The sequence below is a fragment of the Macaca thibetana genome, chromosome 7 (genome assembly GCF_024542745.1).
Source record: "Macaca thibetana thibetana isolate TM-01 chromosome 7, ASM2454274v1, whole genome shotgun sequence".
Taxonomy (NCBI): domain Eukaryota; kingdom Metazoa; phylum Chordata; class Mammalia; order Primates; family Cercopithecidae; genus Macaca; species Macaca thibetana.
In genome coordinates, this window is record NC_065584.1 from 143,506,808 (window position 1) to 143,523,309 (window position 16,502).

Sequence of the window (16,502 nt, forward strand, 5' to 3'; positions counted from 1 at the left end):
ATGTCTAGTGTCTGTTACTGTTACTGCAGAACTGTGTGCCACTGATGCTCTGTGCCCATGGAGAACAGGCACAGCTGCCAAGGGTGTGTGTGTGTTGGGGGCGGGCATCTCCCTGTCTAGTCTCCTTGTTTTGGCTTCCCTAGGCTGTCCATTCCCCGCATTAAAGCCAGCAATGCCTGAAGTGTGGAGCTTCATGGAATCCACGGCTCTAGGCAGGCCAGAGATTTGAGTTCTTGAGAATAAAGCCACTGGGCCAGGGAATGTCACCTTTCAACCCTGGTAGAGCATTAAAATTTCCTTGTGAGACCAACCAATGAATAACAGTAATGAGACAAATACAAAATAACTTTCAAATAGCACTGTGCTTTATAGCACACAAAGCCCTTACTTAACCTTCAAGAAAACTCTGACGAGTGGGTTTTCAAAATTATTATATTATTAGTATCCCTATTGTACAGGTGAAGACACCAAGGAGTAGAAAGATTAAGTGACAAGCCTGGGGTAGCACATAGAAGGCACATGGCTCAGTAAATATTGATGAATAAAAGAAAAAGGAATGAATGGACAAACCAGGACTCACATCCTGCTCTTATAGCTGCAAATCTTGTGCTCTCTGCACTCTAAATGCCACCTTTTGTGAATTTCTGTGTAGCTCCCATACCTCCTGGGTGGGTGTGCCTAGTCTATCAAGGGGAGCTGGGATTAAGCTTTCGAATATCACCTCTTTGTTCTGCAGATGTGAAATGTATGTCTTGAAATTCCAAGAAGGAAAATAATGGCATTTTATTCCACTGGCTCTTAAAAATATGCTGTGTTCCAAAAGGTTGAATCTATAAACATTACTGGAAATGTGGAAACGGATGCCAGGAATTCCTCAGCACCATGTCTGCCCGGGCCAGGATATGGCTGCTGCTCCCATAGATTATGGGTTGAGAAATATTGCTGTTGGACACTTGATGGAAATTTTAAGCCCCTTGAAAATATGACTCCATTGGGAGGATCTTGACAAGAGACACAGAGGCAGCATTTAACTATTTCTGTTGGCCCCTCCTTTGTGGCATGCCCAGAAGCCCCACCACTGAGCACCTGCAAGATTTTTCTGTTTTTCCAACTTCTAGTTGGAATAATCTCTGGAGTATCTTGAAATTTCCTGAAGTTGTCCTCCCACAAAATGGACCACAGGATTAAAAAGGTTAACAGACATTTCCAGTCTGGGTTTTAATGCTTCCAAGAATGAACTGCAGATAGATTATGTACATTTCAGTTATAGGAGGGAAAATTACGACACACACTGGATAGTGAGATCAGAGCAAAGGTGGATGGATGAACTGTTTTGTGTATTTTTTTGAGATGGAGTCTCCCTCTGTGGCCCAGGCTGGAGTGCAGTGGCGCAATCTCGGCTCACTGCAAGCTCCGCTTCCCAGTTTCATGCCATTCTCCTGCCTCAGCCTCCCGAGTAGCTGGGACTACAGGCGCCCGCCACCATGCCCGGCTAATTTTTTGTATTTTTAGTAGAGATGGGGTTTCACCGTGTTAACCAGGATGGTCTCAATCTCCTGACCTCGTGTTCCGTCCACCTCGGCCTTCCAAAGTGCTGGATTACAGGCGTGAGCCACCATGCCCGGCCTGGATGAACTGTTTATAAGATTCTTGCCTAACCTCTTCTCTTCCCTTGAGAATCAGGAAAGATCTTTGACCTGAGTTAGACTTTTCAAAAGCTATACTAATCGATGGCAAGATCCTGATTCCCACTGCAGATCTCTCAGTGTTTCCAGGAGAATGATAATGATAGCTACCATGTGCACAAATACTGCAATGCAAGGGTAAAGAATCCAGTTGGGATGGTAATTAATTTAGTGAAATCTTCATGCTCTCTTCACAACAACTGATTGAACCTAAAATAAACTGATAAAGACTTGCCTGAATTAACTTGAGGTGCTAATTACATCATTTGATTTTATCCATATTACATGATCCAAAATAAATTACAGAAAAAGTGCACTGAGGGATGAGAGAGGAAGGAAAAGAGAAACCCAGAATGTGAGAGCCGGGAAAGAAAGACCATAGTAATCCTCCTTTCATAGACTGGTTAAAGTCAAGGTTACTGTTTAGAACTTTGATGTATATAAGAATTTTCATATTTATGGAAAAAGTACAAACTTGGGATCCTAAAATTCCCTGCATGCTTCAACAGCCTCCTGTGGGATAAATGCAATTCAGGTTTTTATGGCAAATACGAAGAAGCTGTTAAATTTAGGTAACCATGGGGATCCATAAAATGCCACATCCAAAGTCTCTGGCCACATTAGACACTTTTAATTTTCACCTTTATGTGTTTTAGAAAATAAATACTAAGAAAAGGTTCAGCCCTTTGCCCAAGGTACTATTTTGTAAGGAATGTTTGCGCAGCAGATTTAAGGTTACAAAGAGGAGGCTGACTAAGACACAGTGTGCCTACTAATCGTGTTTTACATACAAGGAAATCTTACTGCCTAGTAGACAGGTGTGAAGGTGTCCTCTCCTTCCGGCCTCATGGCCAGCCTCCAAGACAGCACCACGTGTACCCAGTCTTTAGGCCTGAAGGCGGCAAAGGGTGCGATAAGACTTAAATAGGGAACCACATGGCAGAGGGCTGGAAGGGAGCAGCCTTGGTTAAGACACAGTGTTCCTAAATTGCCTACTTTTGGCTGACAGATGCTCCCAGCTGGCTGATGTGCAAGTCTGCAACTTGCAAAGTAGGCTGGAAAGATGGTTTTGCTTGCCAAAACCAAAGTAAGTAGGCAGCTAGCAGACAGAGCTAAGAGATTTGGTGCATTCTGTTGACTGCTTTTAATACCCTGCCTACTTTGAGGGATCAAACTGGGCCTAGGGGGGTGACTTAGTGATGCTCACCCACCTGAAAGGTGTAGGTCTGGGTTAGAGATCGAAAATCCTGTGAGCCTAACAGCACCCTTGCAATTCACCTTCACATGGAAGCTTCCCTGGCTTTATCAATCAGACCACAGGTGCCTTCAGACTAATGATTTTCAAAATGTGGTCCCTGGATCAGAGTATCACCTGGGAACATGGTAGAAATGCAAATTCGTAGGCCCTACCCCAGACCTACAGAATCAGAAACTCGGGAAGTGGGTCAGCAAGCTTTCCAGGTGATTCTAGTGCACACTAGAGTTTGAGAACTACTGGTTTAGACCAAGCCAATTAGGTAAACCATGGTCATGACAACTGCTAGGATATAGCTACTTACCCAAGGGGGGGGGGGGGTAGTGGAAGGGAAGAGGAGAGGGAGACACACACACACACACACACACACACACACGCGCGCGCGCGCGCCCAGGGAGAGGTCTATATAAGGGTGGCATCCACTCTACTGATGGCCGTCTGTGTGATAAAACTAAGGTGCTTTAAGCTGGGTGCTGTGACTCACGCCTGTAATCCCAGCTACTTTGGGAGGACAAGGCAGGCAGATCATGAGGTCAAGAGATCGAGACCATCCTGGCCAACATGGTGAAACCCTGTCTCAACAAAAAATACAAAAAAATTAGCTGGGTGTGGTAGCGGGCGCCTGTAGTCCCAGCTACTCAGGAGGCTAAGGTAGGACAGTCACTTGAATTCAGGACATGGAGGTTTCAGTGAGCCGAGATCGCACCACTGCACTGCAGCCTGGCAACAGAATAAGACACTGTCTCAAAAACAAAACAAAACAAACAAAAAAAACAGCTAAGGTGCTTTCATATTTGTAGCCCAAATGAAGTGAGGTAAGACTTGCCAGGGGAAAAGGAACGCTAGGAGAGAACATGGTAAAGTTCCTAAAAGCTCTGTGGTCTTTAGAAGGAAGCTGCTAAAGCAGGAAAAACATCGAATAATAGGGCAAATAGGGCATAAAGGTTAATGGGGCCAGGCACGGTGGCTCATGCCTGTAATCCCAGCACTTTAGAAGGCCGAGGTGGGTGGATTACTTGAGGTCAGGAGTTCGAGACTAGCCTGGCCAACACAGTGAAACCCTGTCTCTACTAAAATACAAAAAATAAAATAAAATAATTAGGCAGGTGTGGTGGCACGTGCCTGTAGTCCTGGCTACTTGGGAAGCTGAGGCAGGGGAATCGCATGAACCCGGGAGGCGGAGATTGCAGTGAGCCGAGATCATGCCACTGCACTCCAGCCTGGCAACAGAGCGAGACTCCGTATCAAAAAAAGAAAAAAAAATTAGTTGGGCGTGGTGCTGGGTACCTATAATCCCAGCTACTCAGGAGGCTGAGGCAGGAGAATCACTTGAACCTGCGAGGAGGAGGCTGCAGTGAGCCAAGATTGTGCCACTGCACTGCAGCCTGGGCAACAGAGCGAGACCCTGTCTCAAAAAACAAAGCAACCAACCACAAACAAAAAGGTGGATGGATGGCTGCCCCCCTCAGAGGAAGGAGATGCTGCTTCTCTTCCTGCACGGGTCTGTTTTGCATTCATACCTCCTGATCCTCATTTGAAACTTCTCCATGGTGCTAGAGACAGGAGAGAGTGGAAAATGGAAGTGGGCCTGAGAGAGGGGAAGAGAAGAGAGAGTGGGCGGGAGCAGGCCGTTACTGGCTTTAGCAGACAGAGCCACTCCGGAGAGTCGTGCAGAGCTGGAAGATTCCTTACAAGTCTCTAGTTCATCCTCCATGAAGTGACGGGGGTCCTCATCATCATCACTCTGTCACCATCATCACCACCCTCAAGCTAGCGTTATGTGAGTAGACTCCTGCCAGCCAAGTACCATGCTAGAGATTTTATGGATATTATTTCTAGTCCTCCCGACAACCCTGCAAGCTTGATGGCATTACATTAGTGCTTAGACAAGGAAACTAGAGGGTAAGCAGCAGGTCCAGTGTTAGAGAGACCTGATCTGACATTTGACAACACTACTCTGAACACTCCTGCCTGGTGATCGCCATCCAGCCGGTGCCTGGATGCTCCCAGGGACAAAATGCTCTTTACATGCGAGGGCAACTCATATTTGGGTTGCTACAACGTTCTTCCTTTACTGGAGCCAAAATCTACCTCCTGGCTGAGTTCACTAACTGGTTTTCAGCTGGCGCTAGTTCCATCCCTGTGACTCCACAGGACATGTCTTAACCCCCTTTTAAAACTGAGAGCTCTTCTAATATCTACACAGAGCTTCAGGCATCTTCACTTCCTCCAGCTAAAAAGCCTGGGTTCTCTTCACCACTCTTTATTTATATTCTAGAAAGGCAGATAGGCTGTCACTGTAAAGCCACAAAAACTCTTATTCTTCAACAAACATCATATAGAACACTGGGATGTTATTCTTAATGTTGCTGAAGACTCTTAAAGCTGTTGTATTTATGCAACTGCAGGCACAGACACAAATCAAAAGCTCCCTTATTCCTCAACCATGCAAGAAAAAACAAAGAGGTCGCAGAGTAACTGTATCTGGGGCCAAAGGGCACCCATTTTCTGATGTTTCCAAGCTAAGCCTTCTCTGGAGAATGAAATGAGCTGTCTGCTATTAATGTGGCTGTACCTTTAGAAATACCAGCCACAGCCCCACAGCCCCACAGCCCCACAGCCTTGGCTCCCGGAATACAGCACTGAGGTGGAAAACTGAACTTTAGAATCCTGCACTGACAGCCCCCAGGAACCTCTGAACCCTTGTTCTGAATGATGGAGTGGAGCTTGCCAGCTTCATCCACGGGATGTGAGAATCTTACCCTGCAGCTCCCTGGTCCGGGACCTTGAGGAAATCCAGGCTCTCTGGCGTCTGTGACACTCGGTCTGAAGCAGTAGACTGCTGCTGTGGCAAGGGCGGGCGGGCCATGGAGGTGTACAGGCTTTTCTGACTGGCCCTCTGGCTTCCAGGAGCATCGGGATGTGGCACGAACTGGTTTCTGATGACTCCGTTCTGATGGTATCCTAGAGAGAGAAAGAGAGGAGGACATAAGGCTTACATTTTTGGATCCTTTGCCAAAAGTCTCTCCACATTTCTTCCACGTACTACAAGGGCAGCTTACTTAACTTCTGAGTCTCAATTTCCCCATGTGAAAAAATGGAAGGCATCACTGCTAACACATTGTGAGAATTAGAGCGGATTCTCTGTTCTCCCCATTCCCAGGCTTTACTGAGGTATAACTGACAAATAAAATTTTATGTATTTAATGCGTCCAACAATGCATGGTCAACTTCCCAGGATGTGCCCGGAACACAGCGGACACTCAGCACATGCTTGGTGACAACAGAATCCCCAGATTTCCTGGGGTTCAAAGCCCACAGTAAGGAAAGGTAAGCTTACAGCTGGCTGGGAGACACCTTCTTGGGCCTCAGAAAAATTATGAGGTTATGACTCAAGAGGGTTGGCAGGCAGCTGTTTAAACAGCTGGACATCCATTTTCAAGGGGTCAGTCTTGGGCATCCACTGCAGGAGCCTGCTGTGTGAGGCAGACGGCGTGCGCTACACAAGCAAGGGAAAAGTGGCCACCCAGTTGGCTCAGTCCGGATGCAGCAAGCTCTCTCAGCCAAACAGCGATGTCTAGTCAAAATCACATTAGCCAATAAGTAATGGGTTAGAGTGACAGGCTCCAAACCATGCATCTTGGCTGACTCGGGCATTAGCATTCCATGCTACGTATGAAGAGGCCCTTATTCATTCTCCCACTGACAGATCTGGGCTGAGTGGAGAAAGAGAACAAGACTCTTCAAGGCCCACTGTGGTGAACCCCACCCAAAACCTCTTCCAACCAAATGAAGAGAACTCTTTGGTAGCAGTGGGATGACCCTTAGAGAAGGACCAGGGGTTCAGTTCCGGCTCTGCCTCTGATAGCTACACTGATCATGAGCAAGAGAGCTGATGTTTCATAGTCTCAGTTCTTCACGAAAGAACCACGAGATAGGTCCAGAATTTGCTTGGTGGCTTCCAGCTCCGACATGCATTTTCTCTATATCCTTATTATTGCAGAAATAGGGTTCTTCCTGCCCAGTAATAATAGCTGGAATTCTTACTTTGAACCCCGGTTTTCTCAGGGTGGAGCTTTCAAGAGGGTGGCTCCTCATCCAGCCACGTCTCTAGCAATTTCCTCCCACAGGCCACCAGACCAGATCAGAACTAGACATTTGGAGCAAACAGCTGCCCTTCACCTTGCCCCATTCCCTCAGTAAGTGAGAGCTGAATGGGCTCCCACAGGGTCTGGGATGGAGGAAGGTAGAAGGACCCCACTTGCTGCTTAGGGTCCCGATGAAAGGAGAGGGGCATCTTAAGTGTGACATGCCCTTGGGATGTCACATGGCCCATGATAAAAGTGGGGTCCCCACAGGGGCCGCCCCACATGCTGCTCGAGATCCCCTTGTCCACGATAAGATCAGAAGTTAAGAGTAAGCATTTAGAAACGTTCATGGCAGTTTGACAGATCTATTTCATGCCAGTTGCATCTTATAATAAGAAATTTTGGCTTATATTTTATATGCTTTGAAAATTCTTCTTCTACTAATTCATTTTTATTATATCATACAAATGTATGGTTTGTGAGGGACTGGACATTTTTTTAAACCCCTCGAAAACCCCTGGTCTTCCACCACAGACAGTTTGAGAAGCACTGGTTGAATGGATCCAGGTCCCATTGTCTCATTTGATTGATGAAAGAACTGGCACTTAGTTGGGGAGCGCTGCTCAAGGTCGGAAACTCTGTGGCCTGATTGGATCTGAGGCTGCTTTGGCCAACCTAGCTGAGGCCAGTGAGCGTTCCAGGTGGACTTGGCCAGAATTCTCCACTGGAACCAGTGCACACGCAGTAATATGGTACTACAGGGCTTCTCTTAAGTTCCTCTGTGCTTGGATTTTCTTCAAAGAAGAAAGGAGGAGACAGAGCTGGGTCAAGGCAGGACGGGGACTCCAAAAGAGACGAGGATTAGTTTCTCACTGCTGGGCCCCAGTGTCCATACTTGAGCATGCAACGGTGAGATTCCAGAGACTAAAGAAATGTCTTTTTTTTTGGCCGGGGGTGGGGGGCAGGGGTGCTGGATGGGGAGGGGAGACAGAGTCTCACTCAGTCACCCAGGCTGGAGTACAGTAGTGCGATCTCAGATCACAGCAACCTCTGCCTCCCAGGCTCAAATGATGTTCATGCCTCAGCTTTGAGAGTAACTGGAATTACTGGTGCATGCCACCATGCCCAGCTAAATCTTGAGACAGGGTCTCACTCTGTTACTCAGGCTGGAATGCAGTGGCATAATCATAGCCACCTCAGCCCGCCACTTCAGCCTCCTGAGTAGCTGGGATTCCAGGCCTGTGCCACTAGGTCCAGCTAATTTTTATTTTTTATGTTTATTTATTTTTGAGACAGAGTGTTGCTCTGTCACCCAGGCTAGAGTGCAGTGGGGTGATCTCAGTTCACTGCAATCTCCACCTCCTGGGTTCAAGCAATTCTTGTGCCTCAGCCTCCCAGTAGCTGGGATTACAGGTGTGCGCCACCATGCCTGGCTAATTTTTGTATTTTTAGTAGAGACAGGGTTTTGTCATGTTGGCCGGGCTGGTCTCAATCTCCTGGCCTCAAATGATCCGCTCGCCTCGGTCTCTCAAAGTGCTGGGATTATAGGTTTGAACCACTGCGCCCAGCTGCAGCTAATTTTTCAGAACATTTTTATAGAGATGGGGTTTTGCTATGTTGCCCAGGCGGGGCTCAAACTTCTGGTCTCAAGCAAGTCTCCTGCCTTGGTCTCCCAAAGTGTTGGGATTACAGGCGTGAGCCACCGCAACCAGCCTCAAGAAATGCTTTTTACTCCTTATCTAAGACATTGGTACAAATAGAATTCTCTTGGCTGGAAAGACTGGAATCAAATACAGTCTCAAAATGACCCTATCAGACTTAGAATCCTAAACTGCTTAATACCAAACACTCTGGGAGCAGTTTTTTATGAACTGAATTTTGTGAGTGATGGAAAAACATTAAAAGATGTTATGTATTTTTGCAAGTGTTTTGCAAACACTACACAGATTTTTAGAGGCAGAAAGTCTAAGATTCAGGTTTAGAGTGTATGGATCTGTCAGTTTTATTTTTATTATTCAAAATGAGAGGCCAGGTGCAGTGGCTCACACTTTTAATCCCAACACTTTGGGAGGCCAAGGTGGGAGGACTGTTTGAACCTAGGAGTTCAAGACCAGCCTGGGCAACACAGTGAGACTCCATGTCTACAAAGAGTAAAAAAATGAGCCAGGTATGGTGGTACGTGCCTGTAGTCCCAGCTACTCAATGGGCTGAGGTGGGAGGATCGCTTGATCCAGGGAGGTTGAGGCTACAGTGAGCTATGATCATGCCACTGCACTCCAGTTGGGCAACTGAGACCCCATCCCCAAAAAAGAAGAGATAAACATGAAATATAAGCATAAACTTTATAACAATTTTGTAATGCTCTCAGATATTACTTTGTTTTTTCGAACAGGCCTCCTGAATCCTCATCTCAGAAGACAAATAGAAAACAAATTTCTTCTATTCAGTCATTAAGCTGCTGTAACTTACAAAATACTGTGCAGTGGCCCCCTCCCCTCCTATCCATGACTGTGCTTTCCACTGTTTCAGTTACCCATGGTCAACTGTGGCCTGGAAATATTAAATGAAAGTTCCAGAAATGAACAATTCCTAAGGTTTAGGTTATGTGCCATCTCGCTCTGTCCCGCCAGGATGCGAATCGTCCCTTTGCCCAGCCTATCCATGCTGTGTCCCCTACCCCGTCATCAGTCACTAAGCAGCCGTCTTGTTATTCATAACGGCCCCAGGAAGCCGGCAATTTGGATATGCCAACGAGAAGCCATTAAGCGCTTCCTTTAAGTGAAAGGGTGAAAGTTCTCAACTTACTGAGGATAAAAAATTATGCAGAAGTTGCTAAGATCTACAGTAACAACGAATCTTCTATCTGTAACATTGTGAAGAAGGAAAAAAATTTCTGCTGGTTTTGTGGAAAACTCAAACTGGAAAAGTATAGATAGGTTTTGGTAATATCTGCATTTTCAAGCTCCCAGTGGGGGTCTCGGAATGCATCCTCCGAGGATAAGCCGGGGCTACTGTAGTGGTATTTGGCCAGAGCTGGGTAGTGGTGGTGTGGTTAGACCTGACAAACGCCTATTTCCGTAAAGCAGCATCCTGTGTCTTAAAAGCTGACAACAGTCTAGTTGTCACGGACAAGAACTCCTTTCTCTCTGTCAGAAGCCTTTCCTAAGGGAGTAATATTTCGAAGTAATGAAATCCAGATTGCAAACTCAGCCGCAGCTCAGTCTCACTGACTCCTACTTTTCTGAATTGTGAGGTCTCCAGCAGAGCTGCTGCGTTGTACATCTGGCACTGAAATGGTCCATGCCTGGTTAATATGTGTGCATTGATCTGCTAATGGGTTTCTTCCCAAACATATTTTATGTTATGGGTCCAGATTTAGTGGTCCCAGACTATGGTACATGGCTGGCTTACCTGGGGGAGGAGGGGCCGCTCTCATTGGGTAGTTGGCATTTTGAGTCCCACTGGAATAACCTCTATTTTGGGTAGTGTTCCTTCTGGTAGGACCTGAAATAAACAAGCAAGACAAAGTTAAAATCAGCGCTACTGGTTGGTTTTATGGATCCTCATGGTTCTTTGCATATGGAAAATTTTTGAGAAGCTTGGATTCCAGTTCTCAGGTGGATCTGCAGGAGAACAGTTGCAGCGGAGAAGGGGCAGTTGAGGGAAGTATGTAATGGTAGCTACTGGGTGGGAGGGGCTGGAGGATAGGTTTATAGAGGTACAGTTTTGAAATGTTAGACCGTGGCTTTTAAAGAAGGGCTGATCATCTTACAAAGGTGTTTCTATTTCTGCAGACTTTTTGAGACAGACGGAACATTTTAACATTTGCATTCATGTTCTACACGCTAAGTGGCTGAGCAGGTTCACTAACGCTGTGGGTCACCGGGGTTGGCAGGAAGCCCGTTCCGGCGCTGACTGCACGCGTGCCTATGTCAAGGGCCTTTCACGCAAGAGTGTGTGTTCTACGGTCCTTGAACTAAACACAGAGACCACAAGGAGTAGAAGCAGACTTGTACCCTTGACACAGACATGAAGGAATTAGCAACAAGCGGGGGCCAAAGGAACACACTGTGGGTCACAGTCAGGGCTGGACAGCAGGGCCAGAGGAGCCAGAGGAGATCTCTGCAGAGACATCTCTGTGGGGGAGAAAATCAATAAATAGGGTCTCGAGTGGAACAGGAAGGAAGGTAGGATTAAACCAGCTGGAAGAGGGGTGCAGAGGGAATTTCTTATAAAGAGAAGAGCTGAAGAATAGAGAAGGGTGGGAGGTGACAAGGTGCACACTGCAGACACAGCAGAGGAGCTGTAGCTCTGGGGCCTGGGAGAACCAACCACGTGGGACCAGGGGCAAACGGATGTGGCCTGTTGGGCGCTTCCCTCCCAGTACCTAGGCCGCTCTCCCCACCCCAAATAAGGTAGAATCCAACACCTATTGGGCAGTTTCCACTCTGGGGCCCGCTGCACACACACCGCCTGCTGGTTATTTGCAGCCTTTCTTTGCCCGGCTCCGTGCCCTGGGGTCTGAGTCCTGTGGACAGCCAGGCCTCTGCCTTCCAGTGGGGTGAGGCCTATAGGCCAGGCCAACAGGAGGCACTGGCAGGAGACTAGAATGTCAGGAGGGAGGTAGGGGGACTTCATGTGCCTCCTTCCTGCCTATACAGCCTTCAGTTCACCTCGTTCCTCCCTCTGCTGCTTCAGGTTTGCAGATAACAATGATCTCCCGCTGTTCCTTTTCCCTGGGTCCCTACTTTGTTCCCTAAACCCTGTCCACATCTTCTTCTTGAAAAGTCTCTTCAGAAATCCCCCCAAAAGTTGCTGTTTTCTGCAAGTACTAACGGATACACAGACATACACCAACATCTCCTGAGTGGTGGCTCTACACATATAAAAATATGATGGGCCGGGCGCGGTGGCTCACGCCTGTAATCCCAGTACTTTGGGAGGCCGAGACAGGCGGATCACGAGGTCAGGAGATCAAGACCATCCTGGCTAACATGGTGAAACCCTGTCTCTAGTAAAAAAATACAAAAAACTAGCCGGGCGTGGTGGCGGGCGCCTGTAGTCCCAGCTACTCGGGAGGCTGAGGCGGGAGAATGGGAGGCGGAGCTTGCAGCGAGCTGAGATCCGGCCACTGCACTCCAGCCTGGGTGACAGAGCGAGACTCCGTCTCAAAAAAAAAAAAAAAAAAAGATGGCATTTATTGGTATTGTATTATTGGTATTGTATTAATATGTTACAGAACATGTTAAAGTGTACCTTTGCAGATGGATTTGAGAAATTGCTAATTAATTAATCAATTTTTGAGGTAGAGTTTTGCTCTTATTGCCCAGGCTGGAGTGCAGTGGCGTGACCTTGGCTCACTGCAACCTCCGCCTCCTGGGTTCAAGCAATTCTCCTGCCTCAGCCTCCCAAGGAGCTGGGACTACAGGCATACGCCACCACACCCTGTTAGTTTTTTGCATTTCATAGAGACGGGGTGTTGGTCAGGCTGGTCTCAAACTCCTGACCTCAGCTGATCCACCTGCCTCGGCCTCCCAAAGTGCTGGGATTACAGGCATGAGCCACTGTGCCTGGCCTAGACACAGTTATTTTACATATGGCATCTTCATGTGTGTGATCACACACACAGGCCAAATTTTAGAACAATATCACAGTATACATAGCATATATTATTCTATGCTGTGTACTATAGATATAAGTTATAAATACCAATTATAAATAGAAAAAGAATCAAAGGCCAGGGAAGGAGTTAGACTGGGGTTTGAGGTAGTGCATGTGTCTGTGTGTGTATGTGTGTGTGTGTGTGTGTGTGTGTGTGTGTATGTGTGTGGTGTTTTATTTCTTAGTGGCGTGATCTCTGCTGGCTGCAAGCTCCGCCCCCCGGGTTTACGCCATTCTCCTGCCTCAGCCTCCCGAGTAGCTGAGACTACAGGCGCCCGCCACCTCGCCTGGCTAGTTTTTTTGTATTTTTCAGTAGAGACGGGGTTTCACCGTGTTAGCCAGGATGGTCTCGATCTCCTGACCTCGTGATCCGCCCGTCTCGGCCTCCCAAAGTGTCTTCTTTTTCTTAATGAGACAAGGTCTTGCTCTGTCACCCAGGCTACTGCAGCCCTGACCTCCCAGGCGTAAGCCATCGTCCCACCTCAGCCTCTCAAGTGGCTGGGACTACAGGCGTGCACCACCATGCCTGGCTAATTGTTGTATTTTTATTTTTGTGTGTGGAGACAGGATTTTACCATGTTACTCACGCTGGTCTAGAACTCTTGTATTCAAGCGATCGTCCGGCCTTGGCCTCCCAAAGTGCCAGGATTATAGGTGTGAGCCACTGCGCCTGGCCCAGTCAATTTCTTTAAAGGTGGCATAGAGGATGATGTTGGTATTGTGGACAAGATCTCACTGGAAAGGGAGGGGAAATTTGAAGCTAACGAACTCTGATTTGTTTTAATCACAATATTGTAATGCCAGGTATACTGATACATAAGTACTAAGTCCCTCAGAAACTTTTAACCTGCTCATATTCCTTGCTGTTGCTTTAGTTTGAAATGTTCCATTCTGAAGAAAGCCTGAGCCCCAGGAAGCAGCAGGTGTACTGATTCTCAGCCCCCACATCTGTGCACACATTTTTAGCATTCGCTCAGGAGACTCGGGTGAGCGGCGGCAGTTCTGCCTGCAGGGCCCGTGGAGCACTTACGGGAGTTCTTGGGCAGTCCAGGTCCAATGCTGACCTGCAGCACTTTGTTACTGGGCTTGAGGACAGCCAGGTCCCCAAAGCCTTGGTGGAACTGCACTTGCCGGGAGCCCCCCGCACTCCAGGGACCCCAGTTCTCCTTTTTCAACTTCAGTTCAAGCCTGCAAAAAGCACACTGGGGTTAACAGGTTGAAGGAAGCAGTGAGAAAACGGTGCTCAGAGATCCTGCCATGGAGTTCTGCTGCTGGAAAAGCATAAACATGAGGCAAGACCGGACAATCCACACCGGGGCAGGGCCCTGAGGATGTGCACCGCATCCATGGGGTGGCACTGTCGCTGCATGACAATGAGCCAGAAGCAGGAGCATCTGGGGCCCGGTACCATGAGACACCAGGTGGTGAGGGAGGTACACCTCGCTAATGTGCCAGTGCCACTCTGTCAGGTGGCCTCAGGGGCACCTGCTGAGGGGACAGAGGAAAGAGACAATTTCCAGGTCACACCACTGTGCTGTCATTGTGCTTCCAGCTGTTGTCCCTGCTCCTGTGCTTGTGGAGGACTGACAGATGCCAGACCCAGGCCAGCTTGAAGACTCTTTAGCACAGAACCTGGCTTTGTTTAGTCCCGTACTGTTCTTGCACCATGACATCCCACCCGGGGATGGAAAAAGACACACTAGCAACCAAGATCCAAATAGAAGACAGGATTTACCTGCAATTCCCAAACTCCCCAGCCAGTTTTAATGCTTCTGTATTGCCCATATGCCTGCATTATGCAATCCTTATTCTGCTTTTAACTTATATTTTCTCATATCATAGGAAGGAAAAATCATAATTTTAAGTAGCTGCCTATTATAAGTTTCCCTCATCATGATATTAAGGCTTTGTCTTGGCCTCATTCTTGTAGCTGGGAAAAGATGGAGGATATTCCCATTTTATAGATGGGGACATTTAAAAAGAAAAGTTAAATAACTTTCTTTCTGTGTTTTAGACAGGGTCTTGCTCTGTTGCCCAGGCTGGCGTGTAGTGGCGCAGTCTCAGCTCACTGCAATCTCTGCCTCCTGGGCTCAAGTATCCTCCCACCTCAGCCTCCTGTGTAGCTGGGACTACAGGCATGCACCACCATACCCGGCTAATTTTTTTTTTTTATTTTTTACTTTTTGTAGAGATGTGGTCTTACTATATTGTCCAGACTAGCTAAATAACTCTTACTCAGCAAATCTGAGATTAGAGGGTCAACAGTATGCCAGTACCTGGTCCATTAGGTCATGTTGCCAAAAGAAATGAAAGTGAGGCCGGGCATGGTGGCTCAAGCCTGTGATACCAGCACTTTGGGAGGCCAACGTGGGCGGATGACTTGAGGTTGGGAGTTCAAGATCAGCCTGGCCAACATGGTAAAACCCTATATCTACTAAAAATACAAAAAATTAGCCAGATGTGGTGGTGAGCACCTGTAATCCTAGCTACTCAGGAGGCTGAGGCAGGAGAATTGCTTGAACATGGGAGGCAGACGTCCAGCCTGGGCAACAGAACGAGACTCCATCTCAAAAAAAAAAGAAGGGAAGGTGAGCCACCTACACAACACATTGGCCACCTATAGTCCTCAAGCCCCCAGAGGCCCTACCAATAAATAGGTTTTATTATGCATTAGTTTGGGGAATTTATGCCCCCACCTTTGTCACTTTCATCTGCTTCCAGCCTGATTCTACTCCTGTCTGCTCTGCTAAATTAAAAACCCTATTTTTGGGTGAGACATAAAAATCTGCCTTTGTCTGCCTCATTTAGGAGGTTTTTGTCTAAATGATAAAATACACTAGTCTACGAAGTCATTATTTCACAGAAATGCAAAAGTAACCTTTTCCAAGTCTGTGACTGCTATCCAGACTGTCTTCTGCAGGCTCTAAGGTTCCACTGGGGCCAGCCAGACCCCACTCTCCTCCTCGCAAGCCTCCCCCAGCCCCATCCTGAATCCCAGGGGTGCGATCAAGGCCCCTTTTTAGCTACACGCAGAAGTTTGGGTCCCAGATCCGGACTTACGTATTGCTGAATTTCAGAGGTAGTTGCTTCTGGGTTTTCTCCTCGTAACGCTTTGCTAAGAGGCTTAGGAATTCAGTTTTGAAGACAGATTCAAGCAAACTGTCATACTCTTGCTCATGGAGAATAAAAATGTCATCCTGCATAGTACTGTAAAGAGATTGGACAAACACACTTGGTGAAAGCTGTGCTTCTGTTTACTCTATTTTTTTTCTTCCATTTTAAAAATCCTGCAAGATAGTGCTAAGATTTTAGTCTTTCTATAGTAATAATCTTTCAAACAAAAACCAACTACAATGGAATTACATAATGAGATTGCTGAAATCTGCTTTCAAAGAAAGTTTATAGCCCAACAAAAGGATAATCAAAGTACTTTTTCCACATGATTTTTAAAATGAGGAACTTAAGGACAATTTAGCCCATATTTTTAAAAAATCCATTTTCAAATCCAACTTGTGTTTTTAAGACCATAAAAATCCAGAACGTTATGAATAGAATGCAGCTGAAAAGGGATAACTCTACATTTAAGTTCCAAGTTAGTATTAGTATAATTTATGATATGGTTGTAGCTATTGTAGTAAATTTGAACTTGAAGAATTATAAGCTCGGTTATCAAGAGGGAAGCCAATGTCCTGGACTTCAAGGTACTTATTAAGAACCTTCTGGCAAACAGTGCTCTGCGGACACTGCACACCAGGAGCTACTAGAATGTACAGACACGTCCAAGTTCAGAGATGCAAAGGTCAGATGGACAAA

General features: G+C 46.9%; 1 protein-coding gene across 1 annotated transcript in view; it reads right to left on the reverse strand.

Moving 5' to 3' along the window:
* MYO1E (myosin IE) overlaps positions 1–16,502 on the reverse strand; it is a 240,413-nt gene that overhangs the window by 12,020 nt on the left and 211,891 nt on the right. Inside the window, exons 23-26 of the mRNA XM_050796778.1 lie at positions 15,750–15,896; positions 13,720–13,877; positions 10,440–10,532; positions 5,703–5,904 (exon numbers count right to left, since the gene is read on the reverse strand). Coding sequence (XP_050652735.1) covers positions 5,703–5,904; positions 10,440–10,532; positions 13,720–13,877; positions 15,750–15,896 — 600 coding nt within the window. The remainder of the gene's footprint in view (positions 1–5,702; positions 5,905–10,439; positions 10,533–13,719; positions 13,878–15,749; positions 15,897–16,502) is intronic.